General features: G+C 40.5%; 1 protein-coding gene across 3 annotated transcripts in view; it reads right to left on the reverse strand.

Annotated features, from left to right (window-relative positions):
- Positions 1-25371, reverse strand: part of LOC122540385 (uncharacterized) — a 435023-nt gene that overhangs the window by 145005 nt on the left and 264647 nt on the right. For all 3 annotated transcript variants that reach the window (XM_087980369.1, XM_043676046.2, XM_087980370.1), the window contains one exon: positions 5844-5966. In XM_087980369.1, the coding sequence (XP_087836495.1) occupies positions 5844-5966 (123 nt within the window). The remainder of the gene's footprint in view (positions 1-5843; positions 5967-25371) is intronic.

The raw sequence follows: 25371 nt of genomic DNA on the forward strand, positions 1-25371 counted from the left end.
AGCACCAGCCTTAGATGTGAAAACAGTACCTACTGAGCCACTGGTTAATTGCAGGAACAGCTTGTACTTATACAGCACCTTGAATGCTCCAAAGAGGTAATTATTGAACAAATATTTGACACTAAGTCAGATAAGATGATACTAGGACAGGTGGCCAAAATCTGTCATAAGTTTTATGGGACAGCTGAAAGGAGAAAATGTTTCGGGAGTAAATTCCAGAGGTTTAGTGCTCAGCAGCTGCTAGTACAATTGGCAGCAGTGAAGTGAAGAAAATGAGGAGCTCGTGAAAGACTGGAGTTGGAGGAACAAAAGATCTTGGGGAGTTGTTGGTTTGAAGATAGTTATAGAGGAAAGGGGAAGGGTGAAACCATGGAGAAGTACGGCATAATCTTCCAGTCCTTGTAGCAGTGGCCTGGAGATGGGAAGACAACTTAAGTAGGCAGGTCACTGGACATCTACATGGGCTTGACGTGTGTGTGTGTGTCTGCGTGTATGTGTGTCTCTGTGTATGTGTGTCGACATGTATGTCTGTCTGCATGTGTACACGTATGTGGGTCTGCGTGTATGTGTGCCTGCGTGTATGTGTGTCTGCGTATATGTGTCTGCGTGCGTGTGCATCTGCGTGTATGTGTATCTGCGTGTATGTGTGTCTGCGTGTATGTCTGCGTGTATACGTGTATGTGTGTATGAGATGCCTATCCCACCCCTTCCCATGAGTATCTTATGCCCAAGTGTAACAGAGTCGAAAAGTGTGGTGCTGGAAAAGCGCAGCAGGTAAGGCAGTATCCAAGGAGCAGGGGAGTTGAAATTTCGGGCTTAAGCCCTTTATCAGGAATGTGGAGGAGGAAGGGGGCTGAGAGATAAAGGGGGGGTGCTGTTGGGGTTGGGGGGAAGGTAGCTAGGAAGGCAATAGGTGGATGCAGGAATCCTCATGTCCATCCTCCTATCGCAATCATAGCTACCTTCACTCCAGCTCCACCCCCACCCCAGCTCCTATTTATCTCTCAGCCCTCTTCCCCCTGCACGTTCCTGATGAAAGGATTATGCCCAAAACATCAACTCTCCTGCTCCTTGGATGTTGTCTTATCTGCTGTGCTTTTCCAGCGCCACATTTTTCGACTCTGACACTCCAGCATCTGCCATGTTCACTTTTTCCAAGTGTAGCAGAGGCAAAGGCAGGAAGATTATTGCTATGTTGCAGCTCCCCATCAGCAACAGGCATTTAAAAGCTCACTGTGAATCACAGTGGTCCATCCTTGAAAGGATACAATTAGTTTCAGGCAGCTTTATTATTTTAGTGCCTAAGCCATTCAGCTCCTGTTCTCTGTTTAAATAAGCATCTCCAAAAGAAACCTTTAACTTTCATTACACCACGATTATTTTTCTTTCTTGTGAAATATTATTAGATGCAGGCAGGCTCCCTGACATTCCCCCACCCCGGTGAGATTACAGTCCAAGTGGCCCATTAAGAGTAACTGAAGCTAACCACAGAGCATGCTTTGGGCCAGCTCGGAACACTACATAGCTACTTCAATACCCAATTCCCTCAACGTAGCTGCCTTTTTCAGGGGCTGGCTCAAGGACTGACCAGAATAGTATCAATACACACACGCATACACACTTTAGCCTGTTAGTGTGACAGGAGCATTAAATAATGTGGAAGAGCCATGTTTTAATACATTTTCAAATAAACATCATTCCACGGCACGGGGAGAGAAAGCATTTATGGTATCAGGGCTTTCTGCATCAATGGTTCATGAATACAGAGGTGAATTCTCCCATTTTGGTGTGTTGGTATTTTGTTTCCATGCATAACGTGCTGCCAAAGACAAGGGTGGCAATCCTGCTGGTTCAAAGAGACTAAATCCATGCAACCCAGAACATTATATAAATCTCCAACGAAGGTTTCTACTGGAGGTAGTCCAAATAATTACTGTTCTACCACTCCTCAAGATTCTAACTCCCAGGTTAGCTCCCAGGTCCCTTTCCATTCTGCCATGTCCCACGTCACTCTCTATCATTCCTGAAGAAGGGCTTATGCCCGAAACGTCGATTCTCTTGTTCCTTGGATGCTGCCTGACCTGCTGTGCTTTTCCAGCAACACATTTTCAGCTCTGATCTCCAGCATCTGCAGTCCTCACTTTCTCCTCTCTCTATCAAACCTGTTTTCCAAGAAGCCCAGTCAGAGATGCCAACTTTTGGGTGAGATGCAGAAATAGGTTCTCTCAGATGGGTGTAAAAGATCCAACGGTACTCTGACACACTCGATCTAATTTTAAACTAAGCTGCACAGCAGGAAACAGCCTGAATCAAATAAGCTTAAAGTTTTGTGCTTTGCCCCATTTAACTTTCCGTTAAGTTCAATGGAAATCAGGAAGGGTGTCACAGAAGGAGCCAATCTGATTCTGGGGAGGGCAGAGTAAAATTATTTCCTCCAGGGTATAAAGCAAGGAAAGCAGTACCATGGGTGCCCATTAAAACTTGGCAAATCCACAAAAAAACAGTTCAGAATCATTGATTGATAACGTCCATATATAAATATGGTACATAGAGCAAATGTCACACTGAACATTTTGAATCATGCTATGGAGGAAATGAAGAAACACTCCAGAAATATCAGATGAGGGTCCAGAAGATCAACGAAGACCTGAATGGCATCAGTGTCTATTCAGCAGTGATTAGATTTTATTACCTTAAAGGTGCAAACAATCAGCCAAGAAAATAGTGCACTCCACATCTTAAAGTGTAATATTCTTTCATCAATCTTCAACATCATTTCATGAGAATGCTTTTATCTGCACAGCCTGGGCTGAGAGAATGCCACCTTTACTCTGTACAGAAGTCACCTTTTTTTTCTTTTAGATTTCAGTAGGTCAGGAAGGTTCTAATAGATTCATTTATAGGTGATGAGAAAATGTCTAAGAGTTCTTCACTCAATGTGGTAAATGTTAACTTGTAATCATATAAATTGTGTGATTGAGAGTTACCTGTTCCTTTTTATTTCACTTCAAATTCCTTTCAAGTTAAATAAACTTAAAAGAAAGAACTTAAATTCCTGGAGCATCTTTTATGACCTCAAGATGTCTGGAAATGTTTTGCAACAATGAGATGCAGCGCCAATTGTAATGTCAGAAATATGACACTCAATATGCCCACTTCGGTCCCACAATAACAATTGTTGTCAATTCTGACAACAACCAGTCAATTTGTTAAAGAGATGTCAGTTCAGAATAAATATTAATAAGGACATTGGTACATATTTCAAATGATGAGAGGACCGACCTCAGATCAATGTCTCACATGAAACACAGCACTACCCACAATACAGTCCTGAGTGCCTGTCTAGACTTTAAGTTGTCCGGAAAAGGGTTCAAACCCAAAACCTGACTTTGAGGTTGAGTGCTCCTTGCAAAGTCACAGCTGATGCCGCAGTCAACATGTTTTCCAATAATCCCAGTGCATGCAAAGGGACTACGTATCCTAACAGCCTATGTTTCCAATTAAGATACAAGCTGTTTTTTTTAAATTTGTGGTGTAAAATATGGTGAGCACAATATCAAACTCACAATAAGGCCACCAAACTTGACAGATATGTGACTGTGACAAATCAATCTAATGAGCTTGGTTCCAATTTCTCAATTTTCAAAGTACAGGTCAACAACCCTTTATCCAAAATTCCGAAATCTGAAAACCAAAAGCTTTCTCGTGAAGTTTTTTTGTCATTAACATGGTTGTTTCGCATGCAAAAAATTAACCCAACTCCACACCCACTCAATGCATATCACTCAGATGCGACATGAGGGGTGGGGAGGGGGCATGGCCCAGCACTGGCAGGCCTCAGTTCTGTTTCAGGGCCTCACAGTGAGTCTGCTCTTTGGTAAGATTTTTAAAAATGTCACCATCAGACTGTCACTTATTCTGAAATTCGAAAAATTCTCTAATTCAGAAAACCAGCTGGTCCTGAGCATTTTGGATAAAGTATTGTGTACCTATATTTAGCAACCAGGTTCAAATATGGACAGCAGAGCTGAGATCACCTTGGTAGCAGAGTTCAGCTCAACTTTTTGACTGGTTTTGGATCTTGGTCACATGTGGAGCTGACTCATGTTGTATCTGTACATTGACCAGATTTTAGCTAAACATTTTAGAAATCAAGTAGTTGCAAAAATCTAAGTCGGGTGTAATTCAGTCATCACTAATGACAGCATCGTCTGAAACTGGGCAGAAGCCTGATTATGATCCAAAGTTAGCTTTGGCCCATATTCAGAGCTTGCTGGGCTCCTTCCAGTTATATTGTTGCTATATTAAAACCTGGTGTATTTATTCAGTCTCCATCGTATCTTCCAAACTTTCCTCCTCAATCACAGCCATTTCTATCACTTGCATAATTGTGCTCAAAATGAGAGGCAAAGGTCAATACAGTGTCTGCCAACCCAGCAGGAATTGGCCCTCTAAGTGACAGCAGAATGTGATGGGGCTTGGAAAGAACTTTTCTTCTACTAGGTACAATTGTACTCAGCACAACTCCTCTCATAATGAGCAGCGGTAAATGGGAGTAACATAATAACAGTCGCCCTCTCTCAATCACTTTTGCCAAGAGTATCTGAGGATTGTGTTTGCTCTGTAATAATTCAAACTACATGTTAGGAACCAATGTCACTATTTAACTACTGAACTACAATAATAAAATTATTTAACATAATTGGTCATTTCAAATGTTTACAAACGTAAGCACACAAGAAAGAAATATGTAGAATTATACAGAGCAGAAGCAGGCTATTCAGCCCAATAGGTTAATGATAGCTTTTTATACTCCATAGAAGCATCTGCCAATTTTAGTTAATCTCACCCAATCAGCACATCCTTTGCTTCCTTTCTAAGATAATTCTACAATCCCATTTTCACAGAGGGAAGCCATATCCATTGGAAGTGTGAGCTGAAGAAGTCAGGGCTGCACACCCTAGCTAACAACCTCTGACTCCCACTATCTGAGGTGGGCACAGATCAACCTCTATAAACATTCATTAAAAAATAATACTAATCAATTAAAGTATGGATGATTTGACAACAGAAAGGCTGGTGAGAAGCATGCATTATGTCCTTACTTCCACTCCTATGTCTTATGGTCTTGTGTAAATAGTGAGAACCATGGTACAGGAACAAAGAGACTGCATGAGAAGGGAACTGGGCAACTGCAGTTAATTTACAGCAAGTGTTCATATAGGGTTTCTCATGTCAGAAATATCTTGTGAGGAAAAAAAAATGGACATTGGGCAAAAGGAAAGAAAGACAAAGAGAGAGAGAATCAGGGACTGGGGTCAAAAGAGCTTTAAAAGGTTTTTAAGGAAGTTTTCAAATGCAGAAAGGGAGAAGGTGAGACATAGAAACTTGCACCAGAGACCAAACAGCAATGATGGAAGATAGCACATAGGAGTCATGGAGCAGATCAGTATCTGAGTAAAAGTTTCAAGCCTGGTCTGAAGGAATAGATGAAATAGGGGAAAGATGGAATAAATGCATTCAATGGACAAAAAGCCAGGACAGTGAGGCTAGTGAATGAGTAAAATGCAGATAGTGTGTTACATGTGGTGTTTAAGATGGAAATAGGAGAAACCTGTTAGGACACCATAGGAAACAAGTTAACAACATGGCATCAGTGTAAGAAGAGTAGAAAGGGAATAATAACACTTCAAAAGTGATCTTGATGACCTAATGCCCAGGTACTTGGAGGGATTCTCAAGCTGGGGAGGAATGCTGACTTGGATAGGAATGGGCTTCAGAGCCATAACAGATTGCCAGAGATTTGCAATTAAATACGGTCAGTCTGTATGTGCAATACTCACCAATGCAGGTACGCCCATCAGTGTGAAGCCGGAACCCTGGTTTACACTCACAGTAATGGGATTCCTGGGTATTTATGCACTTGTGCTGACAACCTCCGTTATGGACTTGGCACTCATCCACGTCTGCAGAGGTTAGAGGGAGAAAAAAAACACAATTATAAGTCAGAAGAACAAGGGCAGGTCATTGTGTGCTGATAGAATGTCTTTAATAATGATCAGGGCCAGATTGATAAGAGAACAGTCCAATGCCAAGTCGGTTTCAGTCTTAGTTCATCCCAGGCCTGTAAGTGTTTCAGTAGCAAATATGCAACACTATCAACATGTACCAAAAGGAAACATGTATCAGTGCCAGAGCAGCAGCAGTGACAGACCTGTTATCAGTGGCAAACCTCAGTCAATGCCAGATCTGCATCAGTAGCAAGTCAGTTCCAATCCTTGGTTTGTACATATACAGGATAAATACCACTGGCAGTCCAGGATCATTAACTGAACTCTACCAATTCAAACCTCTATTAGTAACTGATCTTTATTAACCCTAGACTGTGTCACTGCCAGGCTAGCACAAATGCTACCCCTGCTCCAGGGCCAAAACCGTATTCGTGGCAGACAAGTATCTGTGGTAACCCTCTACTAACGTTATATCATTGCCAGACAAGTGCATATACCAACTGCAGACCTGCACCAGTGGCAGACCAATGGCCTGAGATCATGGTTATATTCTTCATGGGCTAACAAAACATTTCCAATCTGAGAAAATACCAAAGCTCTCTCTGAAAACCGCTCACCTCCATGTTGTTTCCCTGATATGACTCAGAACTTGTTTGTTTGCAGAGACTAAGCTGGTTTCAGAGCTTCAGATAGCACGAGTTTCAGAGGTAAGTTGAGTATTTTGGCAGATTTGTGACCCTCAGGTCTGGAGGTGTTCAAGGCTAACACAGTCTCTTAGTTTTACATAGTTCCTGTCTGAAATCAGTGAGAATTTATTGGAGCCCAGTAGGCAAGATAGCAGGTGGACTCAGAAAATCATGTTGTGGCAATGCGAGAAACTGACCTAGCAGCAAGAAAGCGTTTAGTTTCTTTAAATAATGATGATGCATATCTTGGCTTGTATTCTCCTGCATACAGAAAATTGAGAAGTGATATATTGAATTTTAAAATGTTATAAGGATTTAATCAGGTAGATACAGAGAACTGTCTGGAGGGAAGGTCTTGATAGGAAAGGCTGAGAGACTTGGGTCTGTTCTCAATGGAAAGAAGAAGGCTAAGGGGGGATTTGATAGACACATACAAGATGATCAGAGGATTAGATAGGGTAGACAGTGAAAGTCTTTTTCATAGGGTGATGACATCAGCTTGTATGAGGGGGCATAACTACAAATTGAGGGGTGATAGATTTAAAACAGATGTCAGAGGCAGATTCTTTACTCAGAGAGTGGTAAGGGCATGGAATGCCCTACCTGCTAATGTAGTCAACTCAGCCACATTAGGGAGATTTAAACAATCCTTAGATAAGCACATGGATGATTTTGGGATAGTGTAGGGGGACGAGCTGAGAATAGTTCACAGGTCGGCGCAACATCGAGGGCCGAAGGGCCTGTTCTGCGCTGTATTGTTCTATGTTCTAATTGTTTCTGCTGGTGAGGTAATGGAAAGAGGCCATTCAGCTCTTCAAACCTGCTCCGTCACTCAATCTAATCTGCACCTCAACTCTAATTGTCTGCTTCTGAACCACATCCCTTGATACCCTTCCCAACAAAAAATCTATTGTTTTCAGTAGTGAACATTTTAATTGACCCGGACATACCACACTTACTTGGGAAAGATTCACAGGTTTTACTAGTCTTTGTGAGAAGAACTGCTTTGTGATTCATTCCTGCCCTTGATCCTCTCACTCTTCATTGCTCAGTCCCTGTTTAATATTCTTGCAGTGATGTACCAGCTGTCTCCAGTGGATTCATCTTACTTGCCTTGGGCAGATGGAGGCTAAAGTATCAGATTGTAAACTGCAAATTCAGCAGCAATTAGCTCAAAGTGTTTCAATGTGTTCATTCCAAAATAAATGCTCCAGAAAGGGAAGAATTAAAGTGACAGTCCTTCATCCAGGACCCTTGAGGTGTAACATCTTGAATCAAACCAGGCACATGGTAACTAGGGTATTCATTTGATAACTGATTATGTTTACATTTGTCTGGAGGACTTTTGATCAGTTTGCCTGAAGATTAGATTTTTAGCTACTTTGTTTTGTTATTTGTTCCCAAGACCCAGTCAAAGCCTACGCTAACATCCAAGCAAATATATTGATATTCCAAAAGGATAAAGTTTTCACTCCTGATATCCACCCCACCCACCTTATGAAGAGTAGGCAAGCTCACTTGTGATGGTTTACAGAGTTACAAAGTGGAAGCCTAGAGGTCTATTGGAAGCAAAGAGAGCGCCACCCTTCAGTTACTCTTGCGAATTTGAAAAGTCTAGCTTCAGCCAGCAATGTGGCAGCAGCAACATGAACATGTCTCCCCTGTGTCTCCTGCCACCAAGAGGCATTAGAGCAGCAATGACATATGAACCCCATCATATTCACTTTACTCATCAATGAACAGACACACTGATTTGGATTTACTCTCGATTGTTTGACGGGATGCTATAGGTTGCACTGTGCCTAATGTGACACCCACCCACACTGGCGTGGGACAGTGGAGGGGAAGATTTACTTTGTATCTAGTCCATGCTGCATCTGTCCTGGGAGTGGGTAATGGGACAACATAGAAGGATCTTTATATTTGTTATACATTCACTGGGAGTAGAAATAGAAAAGTTATACACTCCAGTATTGGCATCAGCTCAACGTAACAACAAAAGCAATAATAGCATAATTCAATTTACTGAATTCATGAGAATAAATCTCACAATTTATGGTCTTCATACCCTGGCATCTGGTTTCATCAATTGCCAGAGTGTTCCTTTTTTTAATTTGAAAGATGGTAGCCTGCTTTATAAAATGGTTTCATTAACACTGAATTTATTTCTCAGGTGCTGTCATGCTGACAATATAAAAATAACAGTCATACTCCAGCTTTTGCTTTGAAAGAACTTAAACACCGCAAGTGAAATTAACATCTGCCAATCTTCAGCCTAGCTTTGCACTGGATTCACAACTCGTTTTCCTGATGCTTCTGAATGAGTTGTTTGCAATTCAGTGCTGGCTTACACTCAGCTTTTCCTTTTAATCTTTAAGTGTTAGTTGCTGCCAACATTCAAGGGTAATTCTGCATTATTCCCCTCATAAACATGTTCCTCTGGGAGGTGAAGTAGGCGTGTGTGGAATTTTGCAACAGTCAGCATTTTGAATCAGTTTCTGTTCATCCATCATATTAACACACAATGAGCAATTCTCTGAGCTATTTAATTGCAAACCAATTAAAAAAAAACTTTCAAGGACAATTTCAGCATTCATTGAGAGGACTGAGCGAGGTGAGCACCCTTGCAGAGAAATGGACAGACAGGTGGCAGACTCTAACAGGACTCAGGACATAAACAAGACCCTTGGTACACAAATATCAAGTAGTCACTACTTACTGAAGTTCTACCTGTCCCTGGTGTTGCAAAGGATGGGACTGGCCTGTTGCCACAGAATGCTGCAAGCAGCTGGACCATTCGTATCACCTGGTCTTTGTAGAGAAATTAGTGTAGAGAAACCCTTTTGACCACAAGTCCATCAGGAAGTGGTCAGCATGTACCATACTCGAGATCGTGTGGGAAAAGGAGAGACTGGATCTTGTCGGGTTGTACTCTGAGCAGACTGTCAAAGTCATTTGGCAGAATACCTCATTGCCAGAACCTTCCAACAAGCATCAAAACATTGCTTGGTTGGTAGTGAGAAGGGCACTACTTTTGAGATCCTTAATATACACCTGGACTCTCTGCACCATTGCACGTTGTCCTTGAAGCAGCTGCGGAGACAGTGGGTAGATACTGTCACACATCTCCTGCTGGAATGTGCCTTTGCTAAAGAGGTCTGGAGAAAGTTGCAGTGATTTTTCTTGAGGTTTGTACTGAGCAACTCCATGACACAGGATGCTACGGTCTGTTCCCCGGGACACAAACAGAGATAAACATTGACTACACCTGGAGGACCACCAACACTGTGAAAGACAGTCTTTGGTTTGCCCGAAACTTGTTGGTCTTCCAGAAAAAGGAGCTGACCTCGACCAGATGTTGCAGACTGGCACACTCAAAGGTCCAGGACTATGTGCTGAGGGGTGCACTAAAGTCTGAAGCAGCTGCCCCAAGGTATAGTGGGGAAAGACTGGTCTGAGTTCTTTCTGTCAAAGTTAAATGAGAGTCCGCCCCTCATGTGCTCAAACTAATGTAAATAAGATTTTGTACAAGTTTGTTTGTTGGACAGAGTCAAACTCCAACATTTATTTGTTTCTTCTTATACTACTGTACAGAACCAAACTGCTTCATTGACTACATATGTACTAAAGATATTTTTATGAATAAAGTACATTTTTGAAATAAAACAAATTGGATTTATCCAATTCATAAATAAAACTAAGGGTAAATTAAAAGCATGGGTCCATATTCAGTTTAGTTAAGGTATGTCTGGGGGAGCTCAGGCCTATAGTTTGCACATCCTGCACTATGTGGGAAATCCAGGACACCACTGGTCTCCAGCTTGAGAAACTTGAGATCTCAGCCTTGCAGCTTGAGTGCTATCTGAGTAGAACTATGGTGCATTCACGAGGCTGAGAGGTTCGTGGATAATATGCTTCAAGATGTGGTCACCCTGCAGCTTAAGCAAGTGTTTGTAGAAAAGCAATGGAAATATCAATAAAGGAATCAAATACAACACCAAGGAGTGACTTTATCTTGGAAAAACCATCAAATGAGATTATATGGGTAGAAATAAAAAAAACACTAATGTGTGTGCACCATTGGCCAAACAGTCAGGAGATTGAGGATCAAATATGGAATCAAATTTCAGAGAAGTATAAAATAAATAATAAGAAATTTTAACTAGAGACATATCATGTGGGATATTTAGTGTGCAAGGTCGGGAGTGTACAAAATTCTTAAATTGCATCCAGGAGAAAGTTTTTAGTCAGTGAATAGAAAGCCCAACAAGAGAGATGGCAGTTCTGGGCTTAATATTTGGAAATGAGCCTGGGCAGGTGGAAGGTGTATCAGTTTGGGAGCATTTTGGAAATATTGACCATAATTCAGTTAGATTTAGGATAGTTATAGAAAAAGGAGAAGGATGAACTTGGAAGGAATTTACTAAACAAAGGTTTGATTTGCCCCAAGTGGACTTGGTGCAGCTGCTTGCAGATCAAACTGTATCAGTGCAGGGGGAGGCATTCAAGTAGGAAATAGTGAGAACAGAGGGCAAATATGTTCCCACAAAGACAAAGCAAGGAATGAAGGCCATGGATGTCAAGGACATAAAGGTTAGGAATAAGAAAGAAAAAAAGAGAAGCTTATGTTAGATACAGAGGGCTCAATACAGCAGAGTCCCTTGATGAATATAACTAGTGAGGGGAGAGTCTTAAAAAAGAAAATTAGAAAAGTACACAATAAAGCATTGGCAGGTAAAGAAAAACTCAAAGATTTTTTTTAAAACATGGAAATCAAAGGAATAATTAGGGAAAGAGTAGGCAACATAGAGGTACTCTCTGGGTGGACCTAGAAAACATGGAGAAAGTGAGGACTGCAGAAGCTGGAGAGTCAGAGTCAAAAAGGGAACATAGGGAACATTGGAAAAGTACAGCAGGTCAGGCAGCATCCAAGGAGCAGGAGAGTCAACGTTTCGGGCATAAGCCTTTGATGGAGGGCTTATGCCCGAAATATCGACTCTCCTGTTCCTGCTGTGCTTTTCCAGCGCCATCCTTTTTGACTAGAAAACACGGACACAATGCTCAACGAACACTTCGCATCTGTCTTCACAATGGATAAAGACAACACAGCGAAAGACATTAGGGTGATAGGCTGTAAAATATTAAAAGAAATGAACATAAAGAGAAAGGAGTTACCAACAGATTTAGCAGCCTTACAAGTAGATAAATCTGCAAGCTGAGAAGAGATGTAAGTCAGGCTGTTAAGGGAGGCAGGGAGGAGATAGGAGGACCCTAAGCAGTAATTTTCAAATCTTCTCTGGTCACAGGTCACAAGATAACTCTAAACTGCAGGAGGATATCAATGAACTAGTCAGCTGAGAACAGCAACGGCAAATGGAAGCAATGTACCTGAGGACGGCTAACAAGGCAACAGATTACATTGTTATATTATTACAAGTACTGAAGATCAGAGGAAGCTTGGTATGCATTTCCCCAGATGCCAGTTGATAGCAAGGCAGGTAGATAAGGTGGTTAAAGAGGCATATAGTATACTTGTCTTTATTAGCCAGGACACAGAAGACAAGAGTGAGGAGGTTATGCCGGAACTTTATGAAACACTGGATAGGCCACAACTGTAACACTGTATATAGTTCAGGTCATCACATTACAGGAAGGATACGGTTAGATGAGAAAGTGTGCAGAGGAAATTTACCAGGATGCTGCCTGGGCAGGATAGTTTGAGCTATAAGGACAGATTGGATCAGCTGGGTTTGACTTCCTTCGAGAATCGAAGGTTGAGATAGGGCCTGATTGAGGTGTATAAGATTATGCAGGGCATAGATAAGATAGATAGGAAGGCACATTTCCCCTTATTAAAGGGGGTGGGGGGGGGGGTGTTGAATAACCAGGAGGCATAGATTTAAGTTAAGAGGCTAAGAGGAGAGTTGAGGAGAATTCTGTGGTCAGAGTCTGAAACTCACTGCCTGAAGAGTGGTTTAGTCAGAAACTTTCATAACATTTAAGCAGTATTTAGATATTCACTTGTGTTGCCATGGCCTCCAGGACTATGATCTAAATGCCCAGGAAATCAGACCTTTGTTGACCTGTGCGGACACAATGGGGCGAATAGCCTCCTTCTGTGTTGTAAACATCTCAACGTCTATTTAAAAGTGGAACAATACTTTCTGGTTTCTCTTTCCAACTCCAGAGAGAACCTTGTGTCTGTCAAATTGACATTGTGCATGACAAATATGGGCCTCATTTTTCATTTTTGATTTGAGAGGCCAAGGCTCAGGACAGAAAACAGAAGGGTTTAATGGCTTTTTTAGAGTATTGCATGTAATGGTGACAGGCTTAATAATCCAGTGCTACATTATATCTAATCAGTGCAAAAGTATTGTACCATGTAATATAAACATACACAGCTATTACTTTTCTCACTCACTATTTCTTGATAGTGTTCTGTTTCTCTTGTTCCTTCCAGAGTCTTGAAGTTGATCTTGAGGTGGCTGCTGAAATATTCTGTGAATTAGCCCTTTGTTTGCCTTAAATTAAAGATCCCAGAATTGCCGTACTGCTGGAACCAAAGATCGGGGGGGGGGGGGGGGGGGGGTACAGGGATAATAGATAAAGAAGACTGAGGATACAAGTAACTGAACTTCAGATTTGCTTCAGTTTGCAGAAGGTGGTGATCAGGAGGCCATTAAAGTACTGGAGTCTGGGAGTAACAAAGTCATGGATATGGTTTACAGCAGCAAACAGGACCATGTTCATTTTTCATGTGATATGAATATCACCAAGAAGGGCATTTGTTTCCCTCTCTAATAGAGTCATGTCCTTGAACTTAATGGTTTGCAAGGCTATTTCAGATGTCAGGTAAGAGTGAAACACCTAACTGTTGGTCTGAAGTTACATGTAGGCTAGCCCAGTTAAAGTTGGCAGATTTCTTCCCCAAGGGTGATCAGCAAACCAGCTAGGTTTTTGCAACAACGAACAATTGCTTCATGGTCATCATCACTGAGACTAGTGTTCAGTTCTAGAATTATTAATTGAATTTAAATTCCATCAGTTCATGGTGTGATTTGAACCTAGCTTGGCCTTCTAGTTTAGAAACATTAGCACAATATCATTACCTCCCCTGAAAGCTAGATAATGATGTTAGAGGAAAAATGATGATTGTGGTAACAGAATAGATATAATGTTGGGCTCAGCTCAGAATCAAATTGTCTGGTTCAAACTGGGACTGTGATCAGAAAGGGGAAAGGAATACCTAGCAAGGAAACAACATTCTTGGTGGGAAATAATGACAATACTTTTGGTCTTACACTGTTCACAGTTTAGGTGGAGGATATTTCTCCTCATCTATCATTGGATGTCAGACAAGCAACATAACAAATAAGAGCTTATTGAGGGCTTCAGAAAGGAGGTAGGGAGTTAGAATTAGGTATTAAATATGGAACCTGACAGTGTGGTGCAAAAAAGGATTCTACCTTTTTCCTGTTGATTCTTCAACCAGACTTAGAGCAGAAAATCCACAAAGCAGCTGCTCGGATTTTGACCCTGGCTCTGACAGGACAGATCTAAAGCAATGATTTATCTATTTGATGGCTAGGCTGCACTGAATGTCCCCAAAGCATCTGGCATATTGTACAGCTATACAAGTATTACATGTATATGTTATCAAAAATATATATTAATTATTTTTAAATTCTCATGGTCAGTTTCCCAGTTTGGGGCCTTATTAGATTCTCAGCAATGCTATATTATTTAGGGTGTGGCAACACAGCATTTAGAAAATCATTTGGGCAAATGTAACACAAAATTATAGGAGGGAATCAATATTTAACAAATCTATTACAGGTAGCTCTTCTATAATGCGACAGTTGCATTCATGTGCAACTCCGCATTACAGAAAAATCACAATTTAGATACAGTGCTTAAGGTGTTGGTGATGTAATCACATTCCAGTTAACACACGTCTTGAAAGTGTGTACTTTAGAAACAGTGTCCTCAATTCGTCAGTCGTGTGACAGCAAATTCATGTTAACAAAACACACATAGCAGAGCGACCTGTAGCATTCTTTTAGGCAGATAAGGAGTAACCGGTGGATGCAATGTATTTGGATTTTCAATAAAATATAAAGGAGGATAATACACAAAATTAGAGCTCATGGTTTCGGTATAATAACTTGGATTAAGGATTTGTTAATCAATAAAGTAGGAATAGATGGACCATTTTAGGATTAACAGGCAGGAACTAGTAAGATATCACATGGATTATGCTTGGGCTCCAGCTGTTTAGGATGCGTATCAATGACTTAGTTGAGAGGACTGAAGAAAATGTATGCAAGAATGTACGTAAGTTTGCCAATGATATAAAGTTATATCGTCTCATTCTTGTTTTCAAATTTCTCCATGGAATTGCCTTTTCGTATTTCTGCAATCTTCTTTTAATCTACAACCAACGATACCTGTAATTTTCTTTCATGAAGCATGGCATATTAGTTTAAGCGCATAGGGCATTTAAATTTTTACATAGACGTGCATGTACACTTAAAACAGTTTACCTAAACTCAACCTACATGGGATCCTTCCTACCATAACCTTCTCAAGTGTAACCAGTGAGGGGTAATAAAAGAAATCTTTTCAGAAGCTTGCATATCCTAACAATAAACACTAATCAAGTGTTTGAAAAGCAATTCATAGTGGAATGCATAATGTTAGATCATTGAATTCAGTCAGACTAAGCCAAATGCCTAGCAAAGTTATAGAAGAAAGTAAGAACTATTATATCCTTAGAGCAATTCAAATCACTTCACAGCCAATGAATTAATTTGAAGTGTCGTCACTGTTTTGTTTTATAGGCAAACAGACCACAGCATGGCCTTACAAACAGCAAATGAGACCAGTTAATCAATTTTGTGTAGGGGATGAATGTTAGCCAAGGCACCATGTGTATTCCCTGCTCTTTACTAAATCATACCATAATAGCCATTTCTAATAGTGCAGCATTCTCTCAGTAGTGCACAGGAAATATTGACCTAGATTGCATCTTGGATCCTATATCGTTCTGACGAGAGGAAGGAGAATACTGCCAACAGAACCAGGTTAAAATCACATTTGGAATACATTAATTCTGCAGACTAGGTTTTCAATTGCTTGCTTAAATTCTAATTCGCTTTGAGGTGATGATCATCAGTTCCCTGCAAGTTAACAGAAATCCATAGATTGACATTGTTCAACATGCTTCTAACTCTGTATCTGATTATTTCTTAAAGGAACAATAACATGCCACTACTGCCATGAAGCTGTCTCTTTAATTCAGTGTTAATTCCAATAAATTGAAAGAGTGCCCAAGCTAACATATCATTTAAACATATATTCAGCAATGCATAAATTAGACATAATCACCTTTTTAGGTATTTCTCAAAACACCAAGAGATTCCCACTTCCCACAGGGGGGCTAGCACAAGAGTCTACATGGAGACATTGCTATACAAAGCACCATAATTAACTGGAAACAAAACACCCTTGTGTTACATTGCTTACACCTTGTGGTATTGTGGATTTGTACAATATCATAAAGATTTTGTTTTGAAAGTTCTTTGCTTCCTCATCCAAGTCACCATTTTTCACATGTGAGAAGACGATGAGGTACAAGGAGCTTCCAGTGCCTCAAAGGGCTGCACACCAGCATGAGTTAAGCTCTTTAGGGGAAAGCCCCCAGCTCAGAGATAGTCTTCAGGAAGGTAGAAGATTGGGGTAACATTTAAATATGAAAATGAAAAACACAGCAACAAATTAGCTTTGGGGATTGCCGACAAATATGAATGGCCTGCAATCAAGGGACACATCAATTCACCTTATGATGACTTGATGAAAAGTAAGTTAATATAATGATTCATATCACTGGTGGAATCTGTGAATCTGTTCTCCCCAAGTAAGATAAACCACCGAGAAAGACATGCAAAATTGCATTGAAGTCAAATCTATTAATGGGAAATGGCCTAAATGGTTTATTTGATTTACTGTAAGTTTGTAATTGTATCCAGCATCACTGCAAAGTCAATAGTTACATCATTCACCATAGATATCCATCACAAGATTCTATCATTAAGTATTGTTACTGTTAAAACAAAACTGTTATTCTAAATCCATAGAGCACTGTACTCTCTGTCACAGAATATGAGCTCATTGGACAAGAGAATTGTCAGAGAGATCAGGGTCTATCATTCTAGGTCTAAAGGTTTTGATTGTTAGATGTTAATTAGTAGAAAATCAGCTCCTTTTTGCCCCTTACATCTGATCCTCCACATCAGGTGAGGGTCAGTTCTTGGCATTTTGCCAGATGATTATTTTCTTTAATTGTTTAGAAGAATAATTTTACATCTTTCGGGTATTTGTGTACCTTGTCTGTGGTTTTGAGGTGTGCTGACATGGGGCAGTATAATTAAGTGCCCCTGCTTGCCCTGTTTCCAAATTCTGGGGGTTTCACACAATTCCACTCAAGGATACAGTTGTAGATTGGCAACAAGTTGGAGTCCACCATTCCAACATGATTAAAATGTAGCATATTGTTCCAAACACAAGCCTTTGCCATCTAGAATAGGAAGGGCAGCTTGCATGTTGCGCTCCAAGCCTTACACCTTCCTGAATTGGAACTGTATTGCAGTTCCTTCATTGAAGCTGAGTCACAAGCCTGCAACCTCCTTCCTAACAGTACAGCTGTGGGCTGCAACAGTTCAAGAAAGCAGCTCACCATCATCTTATCAAAGACACTTAGGGATGGTCAATGAATGGTGGCTTGGCTAGTTATACCCATATCCAGTGAACAAATTTTTAAAAATCGACTCTTGACATTACAAAGCATTGATTCAACCCATGGATTGATGGATTAGAGCACATTATGGTCCCATGCCATACAGATTAAGAAGATTGCCAAGTTCAGTATGTCCTGATACACACAGCAACAGCAGTAAATCCCTTGAGACTGTTTTGCAATTCTACTAAATCTCACCTAAACTAGCCTTAGTTGACTCAAGGTGGGACTGTGGTGAGGACACCACAATTCGTCTTGTTGTCTCTTGGCCTTGGGGCCAGCAGCAGCGACAGGTCTATTTGCTGACATATGCTGGAAGCTGCATATGTGTAAACGTCAGGTGAGAACAAACTCGTGTTCAATTGCAGTGCAGACAAAATTCATTGCCAGACTTCTACATGGGTTAGATACAGGATGCCTGCTAATACCTAGGGACTGTACCTCTGCATAAGGCACTGATTGGGTTTTGCCTTTTGTACTCAAGCACAAACTCCATAATTAAACTCCCCACCCCTGACCTCTTTATTCACTCTAATGGACAAGAAAGTCATAAGCTGAAGAGAGCATAAAAGTAAAGACCCCGACACTTAAGAGTTACTAAGAGCTTTATAAAGGCTACAGCACATGAACCAGCCATTCTACCTGACTGTCAATGCCTTTATTTTCCACAAAAGCTTCCTTCCATACCTCACTGCTTCTCTCACTCTTGAGGAGAGGAACAGAGAACAGACAATATCTAAAAATGTCTATTTTTTTCAGGAACGATGTTGGCCTGTTCAATTTTTTTAAATGCAAATGAAGCATGCTGTCAGAACTGTAATTGAGAATACATAGTTAATTAGTTAACAGCCTAATCTGAACTGGCTTCCGCAGTGTCGAAACAACTGTTAGTGAACTCCGAAGCAGAGTTATATACAATGACAGCCAATGTCTCTTGAGAAATGTGTCATTTGGCCAGCCTAATGTTTGTGATTGTTGTAGCAGCTCAATAAATATCAGACAAGCAACAAGTTGAAAACACAATCTCAATCCAATATCATTGGCTTGGCCAGAATGTATATTGGAGCATAACAGTAAACCATAGTGTTTCTCAAATTCAGTCATGCACTGTCATTACTAACGATCTATTCTCAACTTCTCATCAACACTAGCTCAATCTCCCCCAAACTCACTGAAAGCTCTGTTACAGATGACAACAGTATGTCTCAGAAAGCAGTCCAGGGAACACACCATTCAGCAGCCTCTGTGCTCCAGTTTGTAATAGTGAATTTTAATTGTGTCTTATAACAGGATATATTTTGACTTGCTAGAATTGGGGTTAACAGAATGCTAACATAGAATTACATAGCATGTATAGATCAGTAACAGACCACTCAGTCCAACAGGTCCATGCCTAAGTTTATGTTGCACACAAGTCTCCTCTCACACAATCAACATATCCTACGATGTTTTTCTCACTTGTGTTCACCTCACTTTCCCCTTAAAAACATCTCAGTTACTCATTGTGGTAACAGCTAGCACATTCTCACTGTTCTTTTTAATTCTTTATTAAAATTTGTTAGTGACCATCTTATATTTATGGCTCTTGCTTTTGATCTTCCCCACAAATGAAAACAAATACCTTCTTAATTTAAAAGTCCTCCATTAGATCATCCCACAACCATCTCTTTGCTGCAGAATATACTGCATGAATTCTGCCTGTCCTGATAACTGAACAACACTCACTTGAACAAGCATTCTGGGGTTCTGCACTTGTTAAACTGTCCCAAGCATAAACTAGAAGTGAGGAGGGAAGCAATTGGATGGAATAAAGCAAGTTGCTCAGAGCCCGAACAGTTAAATTACATACTCTACAATATCACAAGAATTTGCTTTGCTCGACAGTAATAATTCACAAGAAAACAAAGAATGAAGACCAGCTGCATCAGAATTAAAGAAAGAGAGAAAAGGAAATCTGTTCCTTATTTACTCTATAATTACTTTAATGGTTTTAGGGCAAATTGGCTCCTGGGATAATCAAATATTGTGTAACATAGTCTGAATAATGTAAGTACAAGGTTTGTGTGTGAGCTATATTGCTAAGTGCCTGTACCTCACCACTCCACTATCCCACAAACAGAGTAGTAAATAGAGATTTCAGTAATTCTATCCAGGTAAATTGCAGGCTGGTTTCACCAAGGAAATCCACCATTAACTCTTTAAGATGTAATTTACATCAACATTAAATCAGCCCACTGCCTGCCATCAGGCCAATTGCTAGTGGAAAATATAAGAAACCATCAGTGGGAGTCTTAATGTGTCATGTGGCAACTGCGATTACAAGGAAGGAGATTGCTTAATTGTGACCAGGTTGATGAAGCTATAATTTTAGGATTAGCTTTTTGGATAGGGACACAATTGGATTCCAGCTAGTGCCAATGTTCCATGTTGGCACATTTCTCATTCTAGTTAATACCATGAGTGCTCAGCGACCTTTGGTGACCTGACAAACTGACAGTTTCAATCAAAAATGATGGAAAACAATCAGCTAAACTTTCTCACTAATCGGAGGCGTTTCACTTTGCTGAGTAGGGGGACTGGCTATTTATTTTTCTCCCTCTTCTCACTCATTAACTTCAACACTACATCAACTCAAGAGACTGTATCCAGTGCCACTTTAGAACCAGTCACTACAAGATTAGGATCAAAAGCAAGGGATTCTCTGTAGCTCAACAGTTAGCTCTCTCATCCCTGAGGCAGAAGTCATGTATTCAAGACTGTTTCAAAGGACCTGAACATATAGTCCAGACAGACACCCACCAATTTCTGTCCTGAATACCTGCAATCTTTTGGAGTAATGTTAATCTGAGGCTCTGACTGTTGTTTCAGGTGGCACTATCACAAAGAAGAACTGATGAGATTGCCAGTGCAAATTATTATGTCCAATTCAAGACATCAGACTGAGCTCCACTATGAGCAAGTTAGCCTAAAAACTAAATGACTTACCTTCTACACAAGTTCTGTGGCAGGTGGTTCTGGAACCAAGAGGGGAAAACTTACTTACTTGACCTTATCCTCATCAATCTACCTGCTCGTCATGTATTTGGCAAAGACAGTTTTGGCAGGAGTGACCCCCCCCCCCCCCCCCCACAGTTCCTGTGGCGACAAACTCCTGTCTTCTGATTGAGGATACCTTCCATCAGGTTGTGTGGCACTACCAGCTTAGTTAATGAAGTAGATTCAAACAGATTTATCAACTCAGAAATGGTCACCCATGAGATACTGTGACCCTCAAGAGAACTCTATTGAACTTTAACTTGTAACTTCATAGACCAGCATTCCCCCACTCCCCCACTCAAGCTAGACGATCAGTCCTCACTCAAGGAAGACTGAATGAGGGTATGCTTAAAAATGAGATGTCAACACAATGAGGTGTTAACACAAGCTACAATACAGGACTACATACATACCAAACAGCAGAAGCAGCACACAATTCCACAACCAACAGATCAGATTTAAGCTCTGTATTCTTACCTCATCTAGTTGTGAATGATGGTAAACAATTAGACAATGAACAAGAGGAGGCCTCACAAACTTTCCTTAGTAATGGGGAAGCTCTGCACATCAGTCAGAGACAAGACTGAAGCACATGCAAATATTTTCAGCCAGAAGTGCCAAGTGGATGACATGGAGATGGCAACTATACCAGTCTTCACCAAATTTGATTGATTCCATGATGATATTAAGAAACAGCTGGAAGCCCGGACAACATTACGGCAATAGTACTGTTCCAGCCTTAGCTGAGCCCCCAGCCAAGCTGTTCTAGTGCAGCTGCAACACTGGCGATTACCCAGCAGTATGGAAATTGCCCAGGTATGTCCTGTCCAAAAACAGCCGGATAAATTACAATAAGAATTCAGAAAAGAAAGAGAATGTTAGTCTTCATCACAAACTGACTTGAGCACAAGACAAAGAATTCTTGCTTTGGTTGTATAGAACACTGGTCAGACTGCTCCTGAAGTTTTGCATTCAGTTCTGGTTCCTTTGTCTAAGGAAGGAGATGTTTGCCATAGATGAAGTGTAATTGAGTTTCATCGAGTTGATTCATGTGATGGTGAGAACATTCTATGTGAAGAAAGGGAGGTGACCCAGTCTGTATTATCCAGCAATTCGAAGAATAAGGGGCAAACGCATAGAAACCTACAAAATCCGTAAAGGAACAGACAGAGGATATGCAGAAAGGATGCTTCTACTGGCTATGGGACATAGAACTGGGGATCTTGTTGTTAGAATGAAAGAACTAAGATCAGGAGGAACCTCTTTGCTCAAAGAGTGGTGAATCTGTGGAACTCTCCATTCCGAAGAACTGTGCAAGTTCTGTCATGAAGTAAGTTCACGACATATTGCTAGATTTCCAGTTATGAATGGCATCAAGGGATTGCGTGGGAATATGGCATTGAGATAGATAATCAGCCATGATTTAGAATGACGGAGCGGGCTCAAATTGTTGAATGACCTCTTCCTGCTCCTATGTTTCTAAACCCATCCCAGTCAATTATCATCATATTGGTCTACTCTGGATCATCAGTAAGGAGCATCAACACTGCTATCAAGTAACATTTATTCAGTAATAACCTGTTGATTGATGCGCAATTTGGATTTTACAAAGGCCACTAAGATCCTGATCTCATTATAGTCCTGTTCTAATAATAGATAAAGGAGCTGAGCTCCAGGAGTGAGGTGAGAGTGACTGCCTTTGACAACAAGAAGCATTTGACAAAGTTTGGCAGCATAGAAGCCCAACAAAATTGGGCTCAATGGGTATTGGGGGATACTGCTCTGCTGGCTGGAGTCATACCTAACACAAAGGAAGAAAGTTGTAGTTGGTGGTGTTTGAGATCAATCATCTCAGTCCCAGGATATCAATGTAAGAGTTCTTCAGAGAAGTGTCTAGTCCCATCCAACTTCGGTCACCCTTCACTGATCTTTCTTCCATCATAAAGTCAGATTTGGACATGTTTGCTGACGATTGCACAATGCTCAGTATCATCTACAACTCAGCAGATACTGAAGCAGTCCATGTCCATATACCTGGGAAACACCTATGCTTGGGATGATAAGTGTCAAGGACCATTTCTGCCACATAAGTGCCAGGCAATGACCATCTCCAATAAGAGAGAATCTAACCTGTTCCCTTGGCATTCAATGGCAGCAACATTACTGAATCCCCAACTATCAACATCCTGGGGTCACTGTTGACCAGAAATTGAACTGGACCAGTCACATAAACACTGTGGTACACAATCAGGTCAAAACTGTGAATTCTGCAGTGAGTAACTAATCTCCTAACTCTCAAAAGCCTGTCCACCATCTACATGGCACATGTTAGGGCATGTGATGAAATGTGCACTGTTTGTTTGGATAAGTCCAGCACCAACCACATCATCTATAACAAAGATCATTTGACTGGTACACTTACTTTGCCTTAAGAATGTTATTTTCCAACATGTTTGTACAGTAACAGAGTGTACCATCTACTATATGCACTTCAGTATCTCGCCAAGGATCATTCAACACTACCTTCCAAACTTGTGACTTCTGCCATCTGGAAGAACAAAACAAGCAAATAGATGGGAGCTCCATTACCTGTAAATTCCTAAACAAGCCACACATCATTTTGACTGGGAATTATATCACCATTACTTCACTGTCGTGGGGTCAAAATCCTGGAAATCACTTTTTAACAGCACTGTGAATGTACCTAAACCTGGTGGATTTCACCAGTCCAAGAATGCCCAGGTCACCACCACCTTTCAGCCCTTGCCCAGCCTCTCAAGGGCATTTAGAGATGGGTAATAAACGTTGCCCTGGCCAGTGATGCCCACATCATGTAAACAAATAAAAGAAAAGCAGGGCAGTACAATTAATTGGATCACTCTTTGAAACACACTTAAGGGACAAATGGTCTTATCATGCCTGTTGCAATTCCGTGATTCTATGATATTTGCCCAAGCCAATATTATATCTAACCCAACATAACTGAAAGAGATCATCTGGATGTTATTTCATTGTGCATATTCACATCCTAAGCACATTCCAATGCATTTTACAGTTAATAACATACTTCTGAATTATAGACACTGTTCTCGTCTAGCTCAGTTTGACAATATAGCCACCAATTTGCTAATAAAGAGAAATGAGATAAATGACTGGACAGCCATTAATGATTGGTTTTTTTAATGATTTTGATTGACAGGTAAGTTTTGACCAAGAGACTGCCATAAACTCCCCTGCTCTTCTTCAAAGTAATGACAACAGATCTTTTACATCTTTCCAAAAAAGAAGTGGTGGTTTTGGTTAAATGTGTTATTCAAACAAACAAAAAATCCAGCAACCAGCACTACGCTGTGCCTCAATGGAATATCGTCATAGGATAAGCCTTTATAATGATTTTTGAAACCAAAATCTTCTGAGTCACAAATGATCAATGCAACCATTGTGATCACTTTATGTTGAGTGGCCTAGGATCTACCAGGGAAACATTGATAATGAATACACAGACTGTGGTTGATCCGCGCAAATATCAGCCAGTTTTGTGGAACAAACTCTCAGTGTCTGCAGTACATTTGCTGTAGGTCTTTGAGGATTGACCACTCCTTTGACTGTAGTAATCAGAGTTGATTACTTGTACTGTCACTCAGATTGCCACTGATCACTGCTCATTAGACTCACAAGCCAAAGCAATCCTTCAAAAGTTAATCACTTTTCCCTAAAGTATTTGGCTTGTGATTGCAAATTCCATGGAGCAGTCTGAAAGAATAATTCAGGAGCTGAGCTGTGTGGAATTAGGGTCAGAGGTTAATATTGGAAAGTAAAGGACAGAGGATTATGAGGCACCAATGCTATAGGATAGGCACATTTCGGGTGTAAGTGAGGCTTCTAAAAGATAGTGTAGTTGAAGAGATTGTTGCAAGGAAAATGCAGTCCCTTTAATTATAGCATCACAGTCCATTAAGCAAAAATGTTAACAAATGTTTTTACAATGTCTATATGAAGACACACTGTGCACAAGGTTGTGTGCTGAAATGCATCTTTGAATAAATCATTGTAGTTAAAAGGGTATTTTACCTTTTTGCCTTCCTTCCTGAAAAAAACAGAAAAGTTCAACAAACCGCTGTGTCCCCTAAACACAAGCTTAAGGTGTAAGAGTGACACATAAGCCCTATCTGTGGATAGTGTTTATCTGCCTGAGACAGTGGTTTCAGCAAAAGCAATGATGGGATGAGATGTAAAGAAACTGCAGACTCCAAAGGTTGACAGATTCATTATTAGCTAAACACCTAGAATAGGAGCATCAGTTGCTGGCAAGGGTGAATTGCTAAAAGAATAACTGTAACTGAAATAAGGCAAACTTAAAAGAGAGATTGAAAGAAAGTAAACTTGCATTTCATGCTGCTCATTGCTATTCTGGTAAACTCGTTGGCAACATCAAAGTTGCTAGAATTAAGTTATACCGAAAGTCAGAAGTTAGTAGAAAATTACATCAGTAGTATAAAACTGTGGCTCAATCCCAACTTGTGTACTGCATTCAGTTCTGAGCACCAGATTCCAGGAAGGATCTATTTTGTAGGAGTGTATCAAATGCAGATTCACCAAACTTATACTTGTACTACAATTTGAGAATAGTTTACATACTGCCATTTTAAATGAGCCTATTCAGACATTCTGTGGCACACCTAATGTTTTGAACTGCTGTGTTGTCACTTCGGGAGATTACATGGCTTTCAGGTTGGGTCGATAGAGTCTGTGTTCTAATGCATTAGGTTGTGACAACTGCAAAGTGGATGGGCCAGTGCATCATTAATGTTTCGGCTGACTTTTTTGTAAGCAAGTGTAT

The sequence above is a fragment of the Chiloscyllium plagiosum genome, unplaced genomic scaffold (assembly GCF_037043375.1).
Source record: "Chiloscyllium plagiosum isolate Xiang-an unplaced genomic scaffold, Cpla_swu_hap1 HiC_scaffold_37, whole genome shotgun sequence".
Taxonomy (NCBI): domain Eukaryota; kingdom Metazoa; phylum Chordata; class Chondrichthyes; order Orectolobiformes; family Hemiscylliidae; genus Chiloscyllium; species Chiloscyllium plagiosum.